At 44.1% G+C, this 24325-nt stretch overlaps 1 protein-coding gene across 1 annotated transcript in view; it reads left to right on the forward strand.

Annotated features, from left to right (window-relative positions):
• ndc1 (NDC1 transmembrane nucleoporin) overlaps nt 1-24325 on the forward strand; it is a 48905-nt gene that overhangs the window by 12011 nt on the left and 12569 nt on the right. Inside the window, exons 4-14 of the mRNA XM_068037509.1 lie at nt 7777-7951; nt 8072-8207; nt 9734-9842; nt 11092-11143; nt 13240-13372; nt 14647-14739; nt 14862-14943; nt 15843-16001; nt 18875-19168; nt 19919-20031; nt 21390-21440. Coding sequence (XP_067893610.1) covers nt 7777-7951; nt 8072-8207; nt 9734-9842; nt 11092-11143; nt 13240-13372; nt 14647-14739; nt 14862-14943; nt 15843-16001; nt 18875-19168; nt 19919-20031; nt 21390-21440 — 1397 coding nt within the window. The remainder of the gene's footprint in view (nt 1-7776; nt 7952-8071; nt 8208-9733; nt 9843-11091; nt 11144-13239; nt 13373-14646; nt 14740-14861; nt 14944-15842; nt 16002-18874; nt 19169-19918; nt 20032-21389; nt 21441-24325) is intronic.

Here is a 24325-nt window from a genome sequence, read left to right on the forward strand (position 1 = left end):
CCATTAGTAACAGCCTGTCATCCTGAAAATGATCCATTTATTCCTACGCTCTCTTTTCTGTCTGTTAACCAATTCTCTATCCATACCAGTATATTACCCCCAATCCCATGTGCTCTAATTTTGTTTACTAACCTCCTGTGTGGAACCTTATCAAAAGCCTCCTGAAAATCCAAACACACCACATCCACTGGTTCTCCTTTAACTGTACCACAAGTAACATCCTCAAAAAACTCCCAACTGTTTTGTGAAACATGATTTCCCTTTCATAAATCCATGTTGACTCACCAATCATATCATTATTTTCTAATTGTCTAATTAGCACATCCTTTATAATAGATTCTAACACTTTCCCTACTTCTGATGTCAAACCAACTGAGCTGTAGTTCCCCGTTTTCTCTCTCCCTCCTTTCTTAAATAGTGGGGTTACATTTGCTCCTTTCCAGTCTGCAAGAACCTTTCCAGAATCTATAGAATTTTGAAGGAGAACCACCAATGCACCCACTATCTCTATAGCCACCTCCTTCAACACTCTGGGATGTGGCTCATCTGGTCCAATTAATGTTTTGAGTACTACCTCTTTATTAATGTTAATTTCTTTCCGTTCCTAATTTTCACAAGTCCCTTGGTTCCCTAGCATTTCTGGGAGAGTTTCTGTATCTTCCTCTGTGAAGACAGACACAAAGTAATTGTTTAGTTTTGCCGCCAGTTCCCTATTCTCTATTATAAATTTTCCTGTCTCTGCCTGTAATGGGCCCACATTTGTCCTTGTCAGTCTTTTCCTTTCCACATACCTAAAGTAGCTTTTACAGTCTACTTTTATGTTTCTCGCTAGCTTGCATTCATATTCTCTTTTTCTTTCAGTTTCTTGATCATCCTTTGCTGGATTCTAAATTTCTCCCAATCCTCAGACTTACCACCTTTTCTGGCAACCTTATAAGCCACTTCCTTTGATCTAATGCAATCTTTAACTTCTTTTGTTAGCCATGTTGATTCACCTTTCCTGTTGGGTTTTTCTGTCTTAGCGGACTGTATGTTTGTTGTAGACCGTGTAATACTTCTTTAAATACTAGCCATTGTCTGTCTAATGTCAAATCTTTTAGTGTATTTTCCCAATCCACCATAGCCAACTTGCGCCTCATACCTTCATAGTTTCCTTTGTTCAGATTTAAGACCCGAGTTTCAGAATGAACTATATCACTTTCAAACTTCATGTAAAATTCTTTCTTATTATGGTCATTATTTCCTAATGGATCCTTTACAGCAAGGTTGTTAATTAGCCCTTTCTCATTACATAATGCTAAATTAAAATAGCCCGATCCCTAGTTGATTCTTCAACGTACTGCTCCAGAAACCCATCACATACACACTCTAGGAATTCATCCTCCACAGCATTAGTGCTGAATAGGTTTACCCAGTGTATATGTAAATTGAAGTCACCCATTATTACCCATGTAACATGCAACTCTAATTTCCTGATTTATACCATGCCCAACATTACCGCTACTGTTTGGTGGCCTGTAAAAACTCCTATCAATCTTTATAAATGCAAAATACTGCGGATGCTGGAAATCTGAAATAAAAACAAGAAACACTGGAAATACTCAGCAGGTCTGGCAACATCTGTGGAGAGAGAAACAGAGTTAACGTTTCAGGTCAGTGACCCTTCTTCAGACGTTCTCAAGAAGGGTCACTGACTTGAAACGTTAACTCTGCTTCTCTCTCCACAGATGCTGCCAGACCTGCTGAGTATTTCCAGCGTTTCTTGTTCTTATTCCTATCAATCTTTGCTGCCCCTTGCTGTTTCTTAGCTCCACCCAAATTGATTCTACATCTTGATCCTTCAATCTAAGATACTCTTTCACTAATGTACTGATCTCGTCCCTTATTAAGAGAGCTTATCCCACCACCTTTTCCTTTTTGCCTATTCTTCCTGAATGACGAATATCCTGAATATTCACTTCCTAGTCTTGGTCATTTTGTAACCACGTCTCTGTAATGGCAATTACATCATAGCCATTACCTCTATTTGTGCCTTCAAATCATCTACCTTGTTGCGAATGCTGTGTGCATTCAGATACAGTGCTCTTAAATTTGTCTTTTGAACATTATTCCGCATTCTGATCCTATTTGATGCTAGCCTTTGCTTTGTCTGTCTTCTAATTTCGCTTACTACTTTGCTACTTCCTGTTACCAGTTTTGCTTCCATCCAATCTAACCTTCCTGCCACACTCAGATTATCAATACCCTTATTGCTACATTGCTCTCTTGCCTTCTCCTCTCTCTAAATTATCACATCTTCTCTCATTTGATCCCACACTCCCACTATTTAGTTTAAAGTCCTCTCTACCGCCCTAGTTATACGACTCGCCAGAACACTGGTCCCAGCATGGTTAAGGTGATGATTGTCCCAACGGTATACCACTTTCTCCGGTACTGCTGCCAGTGCCCCTTGAATCAAAGCCCATTTCTCCCACACCAATCTTTGAGCCACACATTTAACACTCTAATCTTATTTACCCTACTCTAATTTGCTCGTGACTCAGGTAATAATACAGCGATTATTACCTTTGAGATTCTGCTTTTTAATTTAGCCCCTAGTTGCTCATGTATTCTATGCAGAATCTCTTTCCTAGTCCTATCTGTCGTTGGTACCCACGTGGACCACGACAACTCGATCCTCCCTCTCCCACTGCAAGTTCCTCTCAGGCCCTGAGCAGATGTCCCGAACCCTGGCATTGGGCAGGCAACACAGCCTTCTGGACTATTACTCTTGGCTGTAGAGAACTGTGTCTATCCCCCTGACGATACTGTCCCCTACTACCACTGCATTCCTATTTACTCCCCCTACCTGAATGGCTTCCTGTACCACAGTGCCATGGTCAGTTTGCTCATCCACCCTGCAGCCCTTGCTCTCATCCATACAAGCTGAAAGAACCCCAAACCTGTTGGACAATTGCAAGGGCTCAGGCTCCTCTACTTCTTCCTGCTGGATCCCCTTACCCTGCCTCACTCGCAGTCACACCCGCCTGTCCCTGACTACTGATCAAATCAGAAGACGCTATCCTATGGGGTGTGACTGCCTTCTGGAACAAAGTATCCAGGTAACTTTCCCGCTCCTTGATGCATTGCAGTGTCTTTAGCTCGGCCTCCAGCTCATCCACTCTGAGCCGAAGCTCCTTGAGCTGCAGATGCTTATTGCAGATGTGGTTGCCATGGATCACACTGGTGTCCACCAGGGGGATGCTGGAAATCTGAAATAGAGACAGGAGGTGCTGGAGCCACTCAGCGGGTCTGCGGCGTCTGTGGAAAGAGAAGCGGAGTTGACGTTTCGGGTCAGTGACCTTTTGGATTATACTTCATGGTGGATTTTCTTCATTGTTAGTTCTGTTTATGGGCGGCACAGTGGCGCAGTGGTGAGCACCGCAGCCTCACAGCTCCAGCGACCCGGGTTCAATTCTGGGTACTGCCTGTGTGGAGTTTGCAAGTTCTCACTGTGTCTGCGTGGGTTTTCTCTGGGTGCTCCAGTTTCCTCCCACAAGCCAAAAGACTTGCAGGTTGGTAGGTAAATTGGCCATTATAAATTGCCCCTAGTATAAGTAGGTGGTAGGGAAATATAGGGACAGGTGGGGATGTGGTAGGAATATTTTTTTTTTAGAGATACAGCACTGAAACAGGCCCTTCGGCCCACCGAGTCTGTGCCGACCATCAACCACCCATTTATACTAATCCTACACTAATCCCATATTCCTACCACATCCCCACCTGTCCCTATATTTCCCTACCACCTACCTATACTAGGGGCAACTTATAATGGCCAATTTACCTACCAACCTGCAAGTCTTTTGGCTTGTGGGAGGAAACCGGAGCACCCAGAGAAAACCCACACAGACACAGGGAGAACTTGCAAACTCCACACAGGCAAGTACCCAGAATTGAACCCAGGTCGCTGGAGCTGTGAGGCTGCGGTGCTAACCACTGCGCCACTGTGGGATTAGTGTGGGATTAGTATAAATGGGTGGTTGATGGTCGGCATAGACTCGGTGGGCCGAAGGGCCTGTTTCAGTGCTGTATCTCTGAACTAAACTAAAAAAAACTAAAAAAAAACTAAAGCTTCCATGTGCTACAGCTGCAACACCTCCCCTGCCATCTTTATTGTGTTTTAATTAACTATTTGATTAATTTATAATTAATAAACCTCACTACTACCACACCCCACTCCTAATAAGCTTTACTACTGCTGATAAAACTTACAACTAATAATAAAACCTTACTATTAAGTTACCTGAGTCTCAAAAAATACTTATTCCGATTAATGTTACGCCATGACGCCACTTCACTCCGTGCTAGCTTTCTGCAGTTCCTCTTGCAAAATGGGGAAAAGTTGCACGTAACCTTCCTGTACAGGCTGATTAACCTAGTAAAGATTTGGTGTTTGTGGAACACAACTTGTATTTACTTTGTGCCCCTGATGTAACACCCCATGGTACTCCAGTGATATCCATGTGGAAAATAGAGGCCATGTTAGGAAGGGTGACTGAAAGGTTTTTTTTGTATTCATTCGTGGGATGTGGGTGTTGCTGGTAAGGCCAGCATTTGTTGCCCGTCCCTAATTGTCCTTGAGAAGATGGTGGTGAGCTGCCGCCTTGAACCGCTACAGTCCATCTGGTGCAGGTACCACAGTGCTATTATGGAGGGAGTTTCAGGATTTTGACCCAGTGTCAGTGAAAGAGTGGCAATATAGTTCCAAGTCAGGATTGTGTGTGGCATGGAGGGGAACTTGCAGATGGTGGTGTTCCCATGCATCTGCTGCCCTGACCTTCTAGGTGGTAGAGGTCGTGGGTTTGGAAGGTGCTGTCGAAGGATGCCTGGTGAGTAGCTGAAGTGGATCTTTTATATGGAACACACTGCTGCCACTGTGTGTCATTGGTGGAGGGACTGAACGTTTAAGGTGCTAATCAAGTGGGCTGCTTTTTCCTGGATGGTGAAGAGCTTCCGGAGTGTTGGAGCTGCACTCATCCAAGCAAGTGGAAAATATTTCGTCACATTCCTGACTTGTGCCTTGTAGATGGTGGACAGTCTTTGGGGAGTCAGGAGGTGAGTTACTCGCCACAGAATTCCCAGCCTCTGACCTGCTCTTGTAGCCACAGTATTTATGTGGCTACTCCAGTTCAGTTTCTGAATGTTAACCCCAGAATGTTGATAGTGGGGGATTCAACAATGGTAATGTCGTTGAATGTCAAGAGGAGATGGTTAGATTCTCTGTTGTTGGCGATGGTCATTGCCTGGCACTTGTGTGGTGCGAATATTACTTGCCACTTATTAGCCCAAGCCTGGATGTTGTCCAGGTGCTGCTGCATATGGATACGGACTGCTTCATTATCTGAGGAGTTGCGAATGGTGCTGAACATAGTATGGTCATCATCAGTGAATATCCCCATTTCTGACCTTACAATGGAGGGAAGGTGATTGATGAAGCAGCTGAAGATGGTTAGGCCTCGGACACTACCCTGAGGAACTCCTCCTGCAGCAATGTCCTGGAGTTGAGATGATGGGCCTCCAACAACCACAACCATTGAAGAGAGAGGTTTTGAGAAAATATTTATACGAGGTGAGAGAAGGGGAGACAATTTGGAGGGAATTCCAAATAGTAGGATGCAGATAGCTGCGTACTCTGTTACCAATGAGGGGGTGGGGGAGGAAGCTGTAGCAAAGGTCAGGAAGTGTGTTTTGGGCAAAATGTAGAGTTGGAGGAGAATGCAACAAGGCTGGGGGGGGAGGGGGGTGGTGGGGGGGGGGAAGCCATAGTGATTTATAAACAAGGATTTTAAATTTAGTGTCTCCTGACAGCACAGAGCAATCGCCGACATCATCAGTACGTCCGAGCATTTGCCAGATTGTCAGTCACCACGCAATGATGCTAGACGTAATGACGTCCGAGTGTTGCCTCATTTCTCAATGGCTACATTCGCTGCCTCCAATTCCCCCCCCCCCCCCCCCCCACCCCGAATAGTACCTCGCTTCGGTGGCCGCTCCCTTCCGGCCTTGCTGCTTCACCCTTGGCCAGTCGTTCCCCACCTTGCTGCTTCAGCCACTCGCTCACTGCTCCCCAGTACCCCCAGCCAATTGCTCTCCACCGCGCCGTCTGAAGAAGCAGCTGGGAACGAACCGCTGTGGTGGAGCGAGTGGCCGAGGGGTGACTGGGTGACACCGAGCGAGCGGAGGGAGTGGCAAAGACAAGTGACGATGGCAGGAGGGAGCAGGATACTGTTGGTGCGATGGAGGCGGCGATCGCAGTCTTTGAGGGGGTTTGGGTTTAATTTGTTTTTTGTGACAAATTGAGCAGCGCCATTTTTATTACTGGCAGCTGCCTGAGACGTCGCAGACAGTGACATTTCAGTTAATAAGTCTGCATTTGAGCATGTGCCGGGAGTGTGCTAGCTAGTGGTTGCATTGTCAGCAAACGCAGCCTTAAATTTACCCCAGGAGCCATTGTTTTCTCAGAGAGGAAGGGATGATGGGAGCGCTAAACAGGAAACCTGTAGCAGAGATTTGGATTAGCTGGAGTTCAGTGAGAGTGGGAGGCCAGCAATGAGATTCTTGGAGTAAAAACTGAAGGTGCTGGAAATACTCAGTCTGTCTGGCAGCATCTGTGGAGAGAGAGAAGCAGAGTTAGTGTTTCAGGTCTGTGACCTTTCGTTGACCTGAAACCGGCTGAGTATTTCCAGTACTTTGTTTTTATTTCAGATTTTCAGCATCCACAGTATTTTGCTTTTATTTTGATTCTTGGAGTAGTTGTGCCCAGTGTCTCCTCTAAATTTTTATGTGTGGTTGGGCACGTGCAGTGTCTTAAAGCAGAGAACTCGAGACCAGCCTGAATGGTACTTTTCGGGTTGCTGTGTGGCTGCAGCTTACAGGAAACATCGGTTGAGTCTGATGAAGGCATATCTAAGGATAACAGTGGTGAAGAATGGAGGTGGGCAATTTTGCACAGGTGGAACTAGATGCTTGATCAGATAACGCTTGAGAAATGTAGGCCAAAATTTTATGCTTCCCCCTGGAATTTGACGTTCCCCAATTACTTGCCACTTAAGAACCTCCTACTGCAGCCGCTGATGTATTACTGTGGCATACAGACGTTTCAGCACCTGAGGCGGCCACCCAGTAATACCTGGCAGCCTCTTTGTGGGTTGGGGGAGGGACGGACACTCCTAATCGGGCACCCTGAGACCCATGGAGGTTCCCCCCCCCCCCTCCAGCTGCACAAGCCACCCCGCCCCTCGATCGACTGCCCTGCCCTCTCGATCAAACCCCCCAAGGCCAGGGTACAGCCAATTATCCCCCGGTGAAGGCTAATCCACACTTACCTTTTCGGGGTCTTTTCCATTGTTGCTGGTCCTGACTGGGTGTAGTCCTAGCAGTGGCCACCATTCCTGGTGGCGCTGCTGGGACTGAAGATTTGCCGGCCCTCTGACTAATAAGAAGGTCTTGGAGGCGGGACTTCCTGCCTCAAAAGGGCAGACGTCCCAACCAAGGCCAATTAAGGGCCTGGGCCACATGAAATTGCTGCGTGGCTTCCAGGCTGGCAGAGGCAGACTCTACCCCCGACATTTTAGCCAGTGGGCAGGGCCACAGCTGCAGCGTAAAATTCAGACTGTGATCTGTTTTCAAGTTATTTGCCCCCTCGCTCCACTTCCCTATCAGGAAATTAATAGCCTCTACCAGGGTCTTCTACCTGCTGTTACACGCAAAATAATTGTCCTTTTCATTCCTTTGCAGTGGAGCCTTCTATTCCGTGCAGTCGGATTGCACTCATAGGGAATGTGTTCCACCCTCAGCGGTTTCTCCATTCAGTGGTGCATGCGGTGGTGGGGATGCTGATGGCATGGTGTGCGGCAGTAATAGCTGGGGGACGCTATCAGATGATCAGTGTACCTTGTTCATCTCAAGACAGGTGAGCATGGAGCTAACAGACTTCGAGATGTTTATAAAAGATTCCTGTGTGGTGTTTGTGTGTATAGCCGGTCTTTTTTGCCAACAAACCCATCTACTTTGACTGTTCTTGTCGTTGCAGCTCTGCATCCAGCAGCCACATGTGCCTCAACGAGTTTCACATTTTCTTACTGATGGAAGGAGCCTTTATAGGATATAGTTATAGTCTTCTGTGTTTTGTTAACAACTTCAATTATTTGTCTTTCCCAATTTTGCAGGTAATAAATGTTTATTACTTTGATTTTCTACTTTTGGATAGACTAAAAGCAATTGAACTTACTTTTGTAAAGTAACTATTTGCTTACTTTAAATGTAACAGCCCTTCATCCAGACTGCAAACTGAAACGCCTTCCATACTTTGTTCGACCAGCTTTTAAAAACTAAACTCATTGTCATCTAATCACTGCTTCTTGACTCATCTGATCCTTAATTCTACTCTCTTCACCTTGGAGGTGTCCTGCACTCTGTGCCTTGGCCCTTGTTTCTATATAATTATTAAAAATTGTGATTTTCTTTTTTTCCCCCACATTCTGATGGAGTCTTGCACATGTATGCAATTCACTGGTCGGGGGGCAAACAAGCCACTAGCTCCCAGGCCTCTTTCACTGTATAACCAGCTACCTGCAGTGACTCTTTCCTTTTTTACCCCTCTCCTGTGTCCCCTGACCTTGGGCTTTGGCTGCTATTACTGGTGTGAACCCGTCGCTTTGCTACTTGATGTTGGAGTGTAGCAGCACAGTGATGTACTATCACTGCTGTTGCCTATGCGTAGACATGTGAAAGGAAAGGGAGGTTATTCTGTTGTACTTTATATCTACACATCTATGGTTATGTATAGTTTTCCATCTATGGTTTGTGAAGATTTGCTGGATTTTATGATCCCTTTAACAGGAGTTGAACTAGGTAAAAGCTAGAGGGCCGCTGGAAATTTCAGGTGACTGAAGATGGAATGCTTAGCCATCATTTTGTGACACCCCAAGCAGTTGTGTATATACCTACTGCTGAAACTAATTTGGCCTCCCTGAGGACTTGATGGGTAAATCCACTGTATGGTGTGAAAATGGGATTGGTCTCTGATCTGTGCTTTGTTAGCTTTTCTCAGCCGGGCTAGAGATAGCAAAAACCAGTCGGAGTTCCTGCTCCCAATTGCAATCCAATGACCACTGTTTTAGTTTTTAGTTTTAGTTTTTAGAGATACAGCACTGAAACAGGCCCTTCGGCCCACCGAGTCTGTGCCGACCATCAACCACCCATTTATACTAATCCTACACTAATTCCACATTCCTACCACATCCCACCTGTCCGTTTATATTTCCCTACCACCTACCTATACTAGGGGCAATTTATAATGTTCAATTAACCTATCAACCAGCAAGTCTTTGGCATGTGGGAGGAAACCGGAGCACCCGGAGAAAACCCACGCAGACACAGGGAGAACTTGCAAACTCCACGCGGGCAGTACCCAGAATTAAACCCGGGTCGCTGGTGCTGTGAGGCTGCAGTGCTAACCACTGTGCCGCCCCGTTCTTGGGGCCTGTGTGTGTGCATTGGATAAGGACAGTATTGGGTGGAGTGGTTGTGCCCCCTGCATTTAAATACCCTGCTGACATAGTCCTGGCTGCCGCATGATAGCCACTTGGATGCAGAATAGGAATATGGCCTGCATCAATGGAACAGTGCCTCTGAAGAGGAATGGAGGAAAATTTGTGTAAAGAGGAAAAATAATCTTCTGTTTCTTTTGTAGCAATTCAAGTACCCACGCTTCAAAGGAAACCTGTCTTTGGTCATTAAGTATAGCGCTGTGCAGTCTCTGTATTTTCTCAGGAACTACTACATCCTTTACTACTTTCTAGGTAAAATTTTTGTATTTGTCATCAATCTCGGTACCATCTGAACTTGCTGACGGGGTAAAGTTTAATAATTGCGTATCTCTCTCTTGCACTATAATTGGCTGTGCTTGTACTCCACACTCGTTCTTTCTTTCCCTCTGCCTTTATTTTCCACTGTAGTTTTTGTTGCTGCGGTCAGCAAAATTGGAGGCTGGTGCATAGAGTTGCAGCTGGGAGGGAGGAATCGAGTAAGGGGTGAAATTGGGAGTGATTTGAGCAAAAGTCTGAGAACTGAGGAAAATAAACTGGTGGACCAAGTTCCTGCACCTTTGTAGCTTTCGATGGCTGGCCGGATAACATCATTGTACTGTACTGCTGCTGAGCACAGGCACTTGGAATGAATGGTAAGAGGTGGAAAGAATGAAACTAGTGGTAGTAAAGCAAAATGAAAGAATGTCTGCTGATAACTTTTTTTTAAATCCAATGGGTTTTCACCCTTGACGATTACAAGAATTATATTGCTAAAATAGAATGCAACTTGATTCAATATTTTTTATAAATAAATTATTTTTAGCTGATACTATTTGACGTCATTTTATGTAGTATCCTTGTATAAGGAGGACTGGCAGGGAGACAAGTGCATAAATAGAAATTCAACTGAAAATCATGAACCTGAGGGAACTGGTGTTTAATAAGGAAACAAGATAATATCACAAAGGGAAAGATGTTGCATGAAGCTGAGAAAAGCCATTCAATATTTCCAAACTTTCTGGAGTGGATTTCTGCAGCTGTCTCTCTGTCTATGTTTTTCTGCTGTTTCAACCCATCTTACAACTTAGCTGCAGCATTGCGCACAGCACACCTGGTGTTTATGTTCTGACCTTCTGGGCTTATTTTTATTTTATTGGTTAAAACTGAGGTTTTATTTTTGCTGTCTGAAAATTTCAACCAGTGTTCTAATCTGTTTTTCTTGAAAGCTATCTGCCTTAAAAGTATTTCACTTTGCATTTTATTGTAGTGCATCCACTTTCTATATGTTTATTTCATTTTTGTTTCTCAAAGACAAATGGTAGAGTGCAGTCTGAGCAATATGAGCTCATTTATAGATGCTGTTAATTTCACTGCAGTAGTGCAGCTAGTTTACAAGAAATTGTTTGAATGGAGCTACTCTTCTGTGGTGGTATGGTCCAGTATCCAGAATTTGTTTACTGTATGTAGGCCAAAATAATGTGCTTGGAATTGTGTAATTTGTAGAGTATTTTCTCACCCCTAGGTTACGTGCCGAGGGCCTGGATAAGTGCCTCAACAACCCTTCAAAGAGACAGGTTGGTAAACTGCCTACAAAATAGCCATTAGTTGATGTCTGATACTGTGTGTGTAGGTTTGGAGTTTTTTCTGTTCTTTCCCTTCCTCTCCTGACGCCGCTATCCTTTCCACTACCTCACCCAAGTCACTATTCTAGATATGTGAGCCTAGATTTTGATTATTGGACCATAGAGGGAATCATAACTGAGCCTCATCCTGTCCTCATCGATGTTTAGCCCCTCCTTCCTCTTCCCCCCCCCCCCAAATCCCGCACACTTTTCTTACAATTACTAGTGTTACGACCAGGTGAGAAAGGGGTCTAGGGGTTCCCTCTCAGCCTTTGCCTGGTTTAACCGTAACTGGGTTTAATTTTTAAAAACACTGTGTTTTAGCTGCCCCTCATTGAATCCTTGTTCACTGCTTTCCAATTGTAAGGCAAAAAAATCAATCAGACAGGTTTTCTTAGATTTAAACAAGAAAGATGTAAGTTTATTAACCTTAAACTCTAATTCGGTTAACGACTGCAAATATGCAACGCAACCAGGCTAGCATGTATCTGCGATAAACACAAGCAGACAGAGACAGACAAAGTAGAAAGAATAAAGGGGAAATGTTTGAGTCAATAGCTGGGTTGTAATTACAGTCCTTTGAGTTCAATGTAGAGTCTTTCGTTGCCGGTAAGTCTTGCTGTTCGTTGGGGCCCAGTGCACACTTTAACTTGTTTCGATGTAGGAGTCTTTTCTCTCTTGAGGTTTAAGCGACTTCACTGGGTCCAGAGGTTTGTGAGAAAGCAAGAGAGCGCCAGCCAGGAGAGAGGCTCTCTTGTTCCAGGTTCAGTTGTAATCTGCAGTCTGTCTTCAAACTGTCCTGTGTCTAGTTCAAAAAGCTCGGGCCAGCAGGTTAGTCACGTGACCAGCTGGTTTAACCATTCCTGCGTTTGTGGATTCTCCATCTTAGCAGACACTGGAATGCGAGCTTTCTAATACTTTCAATGTCTGGTGATCAAAATCCATTTGGGGTAATTGGACCAGGGAGTAGTTGCTTTGTCTCTCCAAGTACTGTCTCTTCATACGCAAATGTTCTCCAGCCAAATGTCTGATGATCTCTTTAAACAAGTCAGTTTTTTTCACTCAAGCAACAGTTTAAAATTAATGTTCATATGATGAAATTAATATGCATCATTCTTGGCAGGTGTGATTCTTCATGACACTAGTGATCGGTATCTGGCCTTATCTGCACATGCAGTGCTCCATTCAGTCAGTTCTTTGTAACAATAATTGATTTTTCACCTCATTAGCGTAGGGACATTGAAGTGCATTGTAGCATCACATTTGCTCTGGCTGAAATCAAGCATGGCATAAAATGGGGATTTAACCTGGAACTTTCTAGTCTGTAGTACCACACAACCCATTGCATTTTATCCGTCGAGCCATTTTGGAGAGCTGTTAGACTGCTTTTTGAAAATTGAAGTTAATGACTTCATTACAGTCTGTGGACAGTGTTTTACCAACACTGCTGACTTTAAACATCTCAATGTGATGATTTGAAAATCTGCTGCTGTGACGTGTTTGTGCATACTGAATCTGTCCAGGCAGAGTAGGGCATAAATTGGCAATATCATATAGGCCAAAGCAGTACATTCCCTTTTCCCCCACAGGAACCCCACAGATGTTCGCTTAAAGTGAGAGCTTTAATTTTATTTTCTCCCAGAGTTAATCCCACAGCACTGTATCAAATTTGTCTTGTGTCTGAAATTCCCAAATGTTTAGCACAGAACCCATATAGACAAATATACCTGAGTAAATTGCTGGAACAAGTTGGTGCCACTGTTAGATATTTTCAATATGGAGTCCTCTTTTAATTAACTGTGTATCCTGCCCTCCTTCATTGCCCCATGTGAAACATTTTGCTGCTTTGATTCTACATTCTTGTGTTTATCCAATGGGTTTTGGTCGAGGGGACATGAAGAGATTGTGGTCATTGCTTAACCTCCACATTTCTTTTTAGAAAGAAGCATGTCTGTCAGATGACCACAATGTGGTGCAATATTTCCAAAACTTGTGCCAATATGTGAGTGAGCACTTGAAAAATCATCTGTCTGTAACTTTTTCTGAAGCACACAGCATTCCCTGGATACCCTGACCGGACTGTTTGACTTACCTCTGCTCTACACAGCCTGGTTAAGTGGTACATTTCTCTTGGTCACCTGGCACATTACGTGGTTGCTGTTTAAAATCTACGTCACTGAGGTGAGTTTGGAATGGGTAGGTATAAAAATAAGGGTGGCAAAGTTTACATAAGAGTTCATGAATTCTATTGCCAATGTTTCCAGATTTCAAAACTTAGAATCTGTGCAAGTGACCCTGTCCCAAAGGCCTCTAAAGGTGCTAATACTCGAATTTATTAGTGGACAAAGTACTTTAGGCGGAATTTAATGGGCCACTGGGAGGCAGGCGGGTGGGGGCCCAGAGGCCAACTGAGGTCCTTAAGCGGCCAATTAATAGCCACTTAAGGGCCTCTTTCCACTGCCACTGGAATTGCTCTGGCGGCTGTCGCCGGGTGCGGGGGGTGCCTTGCCACATGAGGAGGTCGCTCAGTAAAACAAGGCAGCCTCCCTGCGATTGGGGGGTTCCTCCGTGGACAATCTGTGGCCCGCGGAGGGTACCCAGTGGCAAAGGCTGCCCCTCCACTAATGCCCCCACTCTCCTCTCCCTCAATGACCATCCTCACTCACTGAGGCCTGCTGGATTGGCACCAGCAACCCCGTCACACTTACCTGGGGTCTGGGGCTGCAGCGCTGGTCCTGGTATAGTACCGGCAGTGGCCACTGCTCCCAGTAGCGCTGCCGATACTGCTAAGCTGCAGGCCCTCCAATTGGCCAGGGGCTCTTGGATTGTACCGGGAGGGCTCCATAGGGCCAAGGCGGGATTCCTCTCGCCTTTTTGGCCCACCGTTGAGACCCCCACTGGCTCCACTAAATTCAGCCCTTTTGCATTTATTCCAACCCCCTTTTTTTGTTTTTTTTAAGCTGCCACTTGTAATGAAATAGAACCTGCCTTCATGTTTACATGTGGGTAAAAGTTTAGTTTCCAAAGTGTTCAGTAATCACTGCTGCTTGTCAGCAGTTGTGCTTTCCAAAATAGATTGCGCTCAAATGAGCTTCAAGAGTATATTTTTGATGGTCCAAATCCTGTTTGAATCCTCAAAGTTTTGCATCAGTTGCTGTCTGCAGAAAAGGAAAATTTTCAGATAATCAAAATACCAAAGTGTTGAGATTTGACCATTTGAACTGCAGCCCAAATTAACAAAGCTGTTGTTGCCTCATCTGCTTGTTGCCTATCTATAGTCATCTGTTCTTGAATTGGGGATATTAAAGTCCTGTCATTCTGTTTTTTAATGTGCAAAAAGATTATCATCAATTTTTTGCAAAATCCAGAATTCTGTTTAGACCTGTTCTGACTTGTTTATATTTACTTCGAGTCCCTATCATATTTTGTACTCTTTCTCTTTTCCCTCTTGACAGGCATTCCAATTTCCTGTGCTGCCCTCTTTTGGAGAGGAAGCTGATCGATGCCTCCCTAAAGTCCTAACAAGCAATGTTTCTTCCTGTGTAAAGGTAAACCAAAGGATGATGATAGTAACACATATATTCAATGAGTCTGTCTTCTATGTAGCAGATTCCTTGGATTTACAGCTGGCAAGCTGCTAACTGATTGCTTGCTTATGTCTCTATTTCAGTATCTAGCTTTGCAAGATATGGCCTTACTTTCCCAGTATTCAGCTTCTCGAAGACAGGAAGTGTTCAGCCTTAGCCAGCCAGGTATGGAGAAACACCATCTATAACTACTGTCTTGGATATTGGATAGAGGCAAGGTTCCTCTAGATTAATTATTTAGTGGCTTTCATTCGGATATTGACTCTGGGTGTTGATGGGGTAAGTACAGCCATGTGTTATAGTCCACCAGGATCAAGACTATGGACCAACAGAAGGATCAGAGGGCAGCACTGGAGTGGGGATGGGGATGCAGACGTCCATTCTGGTTCAATAATGTAGATCCCGGGTTGTATAGTTCATTTTTGGGGTGCTGGCTAAAGGCTTAATTTTTATGGTAATATAGTTTGAATTTGTTTTTGAAATGCACTGCAAATTTCCAGGGGCTGTCTTGTGGAAGCGTTAGTTATAATTTTAGTTACAATACTGCGCGACAATGATCCTGCAAGTCAACATCAAATGACCACATTCAGGTTGATCGCTGATCTCATTATCTTCAATCTCATTCTTTCACTTTTGATTTTCCCTGCTCCAACTGCTTGTTTCTCCTAAGATTCAGACACAAGTATCCCAGTAGATCCATGGTCACAGATCTTCCCCTTTCCCAGTGATCTCATCTCTTATCTTGACTCCATTCTCTTTTACCTGCTTCCATCTGCAAGCTGCCCGCATTTTATAACAGTCACTTCCTAAGGGAGACTGAATAGACGTTTCTCTCAGTTATGTAATTTCTGCAGTGCCTTTTGCAGAGTAAAGGCTGCTTCATACAGGGACATTCCTGATGAGAAATGTCAATCTGTCTTTCAGATTCTGCACAGTGCTTTGTATTTCTGCTGTTGGTGCTTTATTTCACTTTACAAGTTATGGAATATGTTCTCAAACCACTAATGTTCAAAAAAAAATTCCATGTTGAGTTGATGTTTCTAATCATTTTTCTGTTTTTTGAGGTGGTCATCCACATAATTGGATAGCCATATCGGGCGAATGTTTGGCCTTGCTAAATGACCTAACACAAAAGCTGATGGCATATCAGGAAACTGTTGCTGCTAATGGTCGAATTAAACCGTATCCGATCCTTGGGGAAAGACATCTGTCGACCACCTCAGGTCAGGCATTGACCTTAAATACTGTTTAAATGGTGCTTTATATCCTTTTTGGCACAATGGGGATAATACAGTTGTGGGAGCAGGTCATTGAAATGGAAAAAAAGTTGGTTGATGACCATCTGATGTGCAGAGAAGGAATTATTAAATGTAAGACAGGTAGGTGGAGTGGAAATAGATCAGAACTGTTCAACCTAATGTCCTTTCCTCCATTTCATAGTTGGGAGTAACTGAATGGCAACAGAAACACTTGCAGTCTATAATTTTCTTCTGAAAAGTTGTCCAGAATTCTTTCTTTTTTCTTTTGGGCCTCCTTATCTCGAGAGACAATGGATACGCGCCTGGAGGTGGTCAGTGGTTTGTGAAGCAGCGCCTGGAGTGGCTATAAAGGCCAATTCTGGAGTGACAGGCTCTTCCACAGGTGCTGCAGAGAAATTTGTTTGTTGGGGCTGTTGCACAGTTGGCTCTCCCCTTGCGCCTCTGTCTTTTTTCCTGCCAACTACTAAGTCTCTTCGACTCGCCACAATTTAGCCCTGTCTTTATGGCTGCCCGCCAGCTCTGGCGAATGCTGGCAACTGACTCCCACGACTTGTGATCAATGTCACACGATTTCATGTCGCGTTTGCAGACGTCTTTATAACGGAGACATGGACGGCCGGTGGGTCTGATACCAGTGGCGAGCTCGCTGTACAATGTGTCTTTGGGGATCCTGCCATCTTCCATGCGGCTCACATGGCCAAGCCATCTCAAGCGCCGCTGACTCAGTAGTGTGTATAAGCTGGGGGTGTTGGCCGCTTCAAGGACTTCTGTGTTGGAGATATAGTCCTGCCACCTGATGCCAAGTATTCTCCGAAGGCAGCGAAGATGGAATGAATTGAGACGTCGCTCTTGGCTGGCATACGTTGTCCAGGCCTCGCTGCCGTAGAGCAAGGTACTGAGGACACAGGCCTGATACACTCGGACTTTTGTGTTCCGTGTCAGTGCGCCATTTTCCCACACTCTCTTGGCCAGTCTGAACATAGCAGTGGAAGCCTTACCCATGCGCTTGTTGATTTCTGCATCTAGAGACAGGTTACTGGTGATAGTTGAGCCTAGGTAGGTGAACTCTTGAACCACTTCCAGAGCGTGGTCGCCAATATTGATGGATGGAGCATTTCTGACATCCTGCCCCATGATGTTCGTTTTCTTGAGGCTGATGGTTAGGCCAAATTCATTGCAGGCAGACGCAAACCTGTCGATGAGACTCTGCAGGCATTCTTCAGTGTGAGATGTTAAAGCAGCATCGTCAGCAAAGAGGAGTTCTCTGATGAGGACTTTCCGTACTTTGGACTTCGCTCTTAGACGGGCAAGGTTGAACAACCTGCCCCCTGATCTTGTGTGGAGGAAAATTCCTTCTTCAGAGGATTTGAACGCATGTGAAAGCAGCAGGGAGAAGAAAATCCCAAAAAGTGTGGGTGCGAGAACACAGCCCTGTTTCACACCACTCAGGATAGGAAAGGGCTCTGATGAGGAGCCACCATGTTGAATTGTGCCTTTCATATTGTCATGGAATGAGGTGATGATACTTAGTAGCTTTGGTGGACATCCGATCTTTTCTAGTAGTCTGAAGAGACCACGTCTGCTGACGAGGTCAAAGGCTTTGGTGAGATCAATGAAAGCAATGTAGAGGGGCATCTGTTGTTCACGGCATTTCTCCTGTATCTGACGAAGGGAGAACAGCATGTCAATAGTCGATCTCTCTGCACGAAAGCCACACTGTGCCTCAGGGTAGACGCGCTCGGCCAGCTTCTGGAGCCTGTTCAGAGCGACTCGAGCAAAGACTTTCCCCACTATGCTGAGCAGGGAGATTCCACGGTAGTTGTTGCAGTCACCGCGGTCACCTTTGTTTTTATAGAGGGTGATGATGTTGGCATCGCGCATGTCCTGGGGTACTGCTCCCTCGTCCCAGCACAGGCATAGCAGTTCATGTAGTGCTGAGAGTATAGCAGGCTTGGCACTCTTGATTATTTCAGGGGTAATGCTGTCCTTCCCAGGGGCTTTTCCGCTGGCTAGGGAATCAATGGCATCACTGAGTTCCGATTTGGTTGGCTGTATGTCCAGCTCATCCATGACTGGTAGAGGCTGGGCTGCATTGAGGGCAGTCTCAGTGACAGCATTCTCCCTGGAGTACAGTTCTCGGTAGTGCTCAACCCAGCGGTCCATCTGTTTGCGTTGGTCAGTGATTATGTCCCCCGATTTAGATTTGAGGGGGGTGATCTTCTTGATGGTTGGCCCAAGAGCTCTCTTCATGCCATCATACATTCCTCTGATGTTTCCGGTGTCTGAGGCCAGCTGAATATGACTGCATAGGTGTTGCCAGTAGTCGTTTGCGCAACGCCTAGCTGTTCTTTGTGCAGTACTTCTGGCTGCTTTAAGTGCTGCGGATGTTAAATCGCTGGGGGCTTTCTTGTAGTTCAAAAGTGCAATGCGCTTAGCGGCTATGACAGGTTCCAGCTCTTCATTATGAGATTGAAACCAGTCTGCATTTCTCTTCGCACTTTTGCCGTAGGTGGTCAAAGCTGACTCATAGATGGCGTCTCTGATGTGGGCACACTTGGTCTCAGCATCCCCTGTGGGAGTGTTTTGAAGGGCTGTTACAAGTGAATTTAGAAATTTTTGTAACAGCTGTGGGTGAGAAATTCAGAATTATTGCATTTATTTATGATCATTTCAGCAATAACAAGTTGCTTTAGATTTTTTAAATATTGGTTACTCTGTTTTTCTGTATTAGACTTTTTATTTAACCAGTAGAATTATCCTGTAACAAATTTAATTTGAATTGATACGGCTGAGATACAGGTGTGCTTTTGTTATTATCTTTCTTCCTCCTGTTGCAGGAACCTCCTGCCTTGAAGAGCCTGCCAGCTACCAGCCTTCCTTAAGAACGTCAGTCTCTACCCGTCTTCCCCGGGGCCCTCTGCCATCGTCATTGATCAAGTCTTCAGACTCTTCGCTCAGGAGCTTGCTTAGCTTCCCTTTTGCACCAGATCCATGTAGTCCTTTTGGCTCTCCTGCTGCAAACCACGTGGGTGACATGATAGACTTGGGCTCGCCCAACTACGGCTCTTTGCACAGCCCTCATGAAGCAAGGAAGGGGCCGAAGCTTTGGACCTCAGCATCTAGTTCATCTGGTAGGTCTGTGCTGTGGTTGGTCTGCAGGAGTTGAGATGCTATTCAAACTCATTTATGGAAAACAAAATTTAAAAATTCACCCCAAAATTGACACAATCATGTCAACAGCTTTCCAAATTGATTTGAACATAGCATAATTGAAATGCATAATTATATCGCCAAACTTTAGAGTCTTGATTCTAAATTGGTGACCTCAGGAATTTTGAGGCGTGATTGGGTCAATAATGATTAGTTTGGCGTCTGTGTCTATGTGCGCTTTTTATTTCTGGTCTTCTCCCCCTCCCCCCCCCCCCCCCCCCTCCCCTCCCCTGCTTGTCACCATAGTTTTATCCACTCCTCTCCCGAGGGTGCTGATTGCTGCTACACTACAGATATTACCAGTCCTCTGCACCCTACCCAAATGGTATTATTTATGTATGAGCCTAAATTGTGCATGTTACTCGTTTAGAGGAGCATCTCAGCCAAGATGAACTCTCTCCTCATTCTACATTTTCCAGCAGAGGGTGTTGACTAGCTACCTCTTGTGGTCAGGCTTGCTTTGACAATTAGAAGCATTCGTTGACAAAACAAATGAGGTAAAAACTGATGCAGAGTAATTGTAATAGCTTTTAGTTTAATCCACTAGTACATGTGGGTTAAAATTGGTGGAAATAATGACTACTTTGAGAGCCACAGTATTTTACACGTTGATATTTGTTTGGGTGAATTATTGGCCTCATTGAGGGTTAACAGTGCCTGTGTGTTTTCAGAGTACCCAATGAACACAAGTGAATTTATTGGTCAAGCTGCCCATGTCAACAGAACTCCTGAAGTAACTAAACACAGTGCCATTTCAGAATGGATGCTTCAGAGACAAGATCAGGTAAAGGTCTCCTGTTTGTTTGGATGAACCAATCATACGGTGTGTGCTTCCTGAGGTGGATCAATGGGTAAAGGCACTGTGTGGTTCTGGGCCACACCAATTTGATCCACACTCTGTGCTAAGTTAGCTGATATCGTCTGCGGCAGCAGTTGGGTCTTTACAGGTGGCTGTTCCTGCGCCTCCAACTAGGGTTGTCAACTGTGATTGGAAATACTCCTGAAGATTTGAACTCGTGCCATTCTGTTCATATGACATCTGATCATGTAATGCCCAATCGCATGGTATCTGATCACATGACTTCTATAAATGTTACTTCATTTACCTTTATAAAGGTTGGGTCCCTTGTGACTCAGTGCTTTTGCTCATGGTTTAGCACCACCAGATTTTGTGCACAAGTTCCAAGAACCAGGAGGCCATGCGGGAGCAGGTGAAGAGGGAAAACCAGGACTGGGGAATCTGAATGTGGGGGAATGATTTTCAGAGGGGTAACTAGAGGTGGGAGGACTTTGATTCCACCAGTAACTCAATTGTCACTCACTGAAATTGCACAAAAAACTAATAGTAATACTGGTAAAACTTCGATCCCCATCATAACCATTAGTAATGCAATATTCACTGATAGTCCATATGTAATTGGCAGAAATAGGTGTGAAGTCCCTATATCCTACCTGTAACGTGTAGTATTCCTATAACCTGCTGACATTCATCCAGAAACCGTAGCCTGACTTCCCCCTGCACTTCACAAAGTATGATCAGCCTTTCCAGTCAAAGCCACTTGTAACAGGCTCGATTCCTCTCCCTATGTCCTTGGACTCTGATTTGGACTAAGGTTCTGTGTGAAGGTGACAGCTGTGAACTGGGAGCCTCAGCCAGAGCTGACCTGCATTTGAACTTCACCTATCAAAACCAGCATGCACAGACTGACCCCCCACCTTCTCTTTCCCCCCACCTTCTCTTTCCCCCCGCCTTCTCTCTTTCCCCCCGCCTTCTCTCTTTCCCCCCGCCGCCCCTCTTTTTCACCCCCCCCCCCCCCCCCCCCCGCATTCCGGGGAAGACGGGTAGAGACTGACGTGCCATCAGGACCATCTTCCAATCTATGCATGAGTTACTGCCCATTTTAAATAAGTTAAATGATGGGTTTAAATTACTTGCCAAATATGTGGCATGATTGGACAAATGAAAAGACCTATGGCATATGATTCAGATCTCGCTTGTGACACAGAATATAACTCAGTTCTGGCTTGATTGTTTATCCAGTCAGCTGCCTTGTGTAAGATAACTTGCAGCCTCTATCCAGCACCTTAAACCTTAAAACAAAATATATTAACGTGGCTTTGAAATATGTTTTGTTCATTTAGGTTAAGACATTCTTGTGGAAACGGGGGCTGGTAATGTATTTATTTAAAAAGGTATGGTCGTGAGTAATTTATATTGCATCACATCAACAGCATGTCCGATTACACCATTCTGGAAATCTTGCATGTTGCATGCTGCATTGCTTGTCCCTTTGCTCGCACTGTAGTTTTGTTCAGCATCCTCTTGCATTCGTTAAATGGCTTTGCCAGGCTCAACGGTTTATTTGTACTGCTCTTGGGGCTTTTCTTGGTATTGGCTTGCTAACAAAGGGCTCATTCAGTTTCAATTCACATTGAATGAAAGTTGTGTCCAGCTCATTTTATTGATTAACATCAGTTTAGGAATATGAATCTAGGTCTGTTTCTCACATTGCCATTCACTTTATCAATTCAAAGGCAGTATATGAGTATTTTTATGTTGAAACGGAGAGGATGAACACCAAAGCTTTTGCAAATAATGCATCAGTTTCACAAGCTGGAAATACAAAAATAAAAGAAATACGCATATTCATAATGTAAAAGATAATGGGTCAGTTTTCCTTTGTAATCAAAGTTTCTGTTTGCATTTCAGATTTTATAAATAATGATGTTTTGGTAATGGTATGATGAATACTGCCATCTCTTTCTGTCCTGTTTTAATCTTTTGATGCATTAGTTCCTCAAGCAGGGAGTGAATACTAAGCTTCTCATTCTGTCCAACTGATTTCAAAGGAAGTGTTTTGTTTCCAGTTGCTTTTAATCTTTTTAGGTCTCAAGACCTACAGTTCTGTTAACTGCTTGCTATTCCTGAACAAACTCTAATATTTCGTATCTGTCTATATGGTGCATGTATTTTCTTAGGGAAGTTTTTTTAAATTTGTTTCATGGGATGTGTGTATCACTAAAATTTACAAGCAGTGGCTGTTGTCCTCTAATCTGAGTAGCATATAAATAACTGCTGTTACCTGGAGTCACCTAGTTAGAGTTCTGGCCATGGCCTAAATCATATTAGCAGGTAAATATCATAACTGTCATCCAGACCCAGTACTATCAGTGAGCAACGATAATATTCAGTATTAACAGAAAAGAGGTGACAAATACATATGAATATTTTGTAAGAAACAAACATATCTTCATAGTTCAGCAAAAGTAGTTTTCACTTCATTTACATAGCAGCATTTTTCTATAACTCAGGTAGGGCATAATGATGGGATACCTCCAGTGAAGTTAAAATCTACCCCTTTCTCCTTTGGAGAATGTGGGATATTCTCATCCTAATTGATAAAGGGGTCCTGCGATCTTGGCCTCAACTTCAGCTTCTGATTCAGCAGAGATATTTGTGGAGATTGTTTACGTCAGCCAGAGTTAGTCTCAGTGACCACACAGGACCAAGATACCACTTATTTCTATAAATAGAGGCAAGTTGGGAGAAAAGCACAAAATGAACAGTACAACATTAGAGGTATTGCTTAAGGAGATGAGTGGAGATTATACCTGAACAGGAGGGGATGGGGAAGTAGGATGGAAAGTAGTACTCAAAGGGGAGGAAATGAGAAAGGCAAGGGAGAAACTTAACATTTTGAGGTCTATTCTACCCTCGTTGCATTAGATTTTTGAATTTTTAGATCATTCTCATGGGTGAGTCCAAACTCCCTATGCTTTTCACTGTCTAAACTATCTTTGGGTAATGTCAGGCAAAACCTGCCAAGATTGAGGCACACATGATTTGGCCACGTGAACATTAAAACTTAAAATTGCAAGCCCCTGACCGGAAAGACATTTCCATGGTAACCGACAGTGTTGGAACAAGCGGCAAAGGGCCGTGCCCTGACTCATTCAACCAACAATGACCTTTTGATTACCAGACGTTGAAGGTGGGGGGGAGCTAGCATTCCAGAGACTAAGGTACAATCCACAAACTTCGCAGGAGAGACTGTTCCATATAAGGAGCTGGTCACATGACTAACCTGCTGGGCAACCTGGGAGTTTTTTTTTGAAGTTGAACTCTCAACAAAGGAATTGGAAGTGAGACAAAGCCATGTGCTCATGGAGTAAAGATTTCTCCTGGAACTGATGCAAGAATTTCAGCCTCTCCTGTCTGCCTGCTTCCATCTCCTTCCCACGGAACTGAATCTTGTGAAAACATGTGAAACTCAAAGAGAGAAAAGTTTCCTACGTGAACAAGGTTTTAAGAAGACTACTGGGCCCCAACGAAAAGCAAGACTGCTTACAAAAGGACTACAGTGAGCTCGAAGCACCATAACAAGATATTGCCTCAAACCCCTCTCTACTATATTTTCCTCTTTTCTGTTCCTATCTGCATGTGTATATTGCATGTGCATGCTAGCGTGGGCGCATCGTATATCCGTAGATTTGAACTGTATTAGAGCTTGAGTTTAAGTTTTAATAAAATTTCTTCATCTTTAAACCAAAGAAAGCCTGTTTGTGCTAATTTCTTTGCCTTATCATTGGAAAGTTGTGAACAAGGATTCACAAAGGGGGAGCTCAAAACAGTGTGTTTAAAATTAAACCCTGTTACAATAAGACCAGGTGAAGATCGTAACAGACCCCTAGACACATTTCTCACCTGGTCATAACAGTAATCTCTCCATAATTGACCCAAAATAACTAACAGCTACTGGAATTATCCTTTTGTTAGCTTGGAATTTTCCTCCCATCAATGATGAACAGTACAGCATCACATTTTTGGGCCTTGTTTCAAGTTTAAATTATTAAGCAAAATGATTTTACAACAGGTGAAAAACATAAAAGTGACATTGAGTATATTTAGATAGAATGTTCCTGTCTATCTTAATGAAACTAAGTGATGACCCAGTACCAAGTTATTTTGTAGAATATTATTAATTAAATGGAATGCTTTTATTGTATTTCTTACTACTCATGGAGCATAAACACCAACATAGACCTATTGGGCTGAATGGCCTGTTCCTGTGCTGTAA

Source organism: Heterodontus francisci, chromosome 8 (assembly GCF_036365525.1).
Source record: "Heterodontus francisci isolate sHetFra1 chromosome 8, sHetFra1.hap1, whole genome shotgun sequence".
In the NCBI taxonomy this organism is placed as follows: domain Eukaryota; kingdom Metazoa; phylum Chordata; class Chondrichthyes; order Heterodontiformes; family Heterodontidae; genus Heterodontus; species Heterodontus francisci.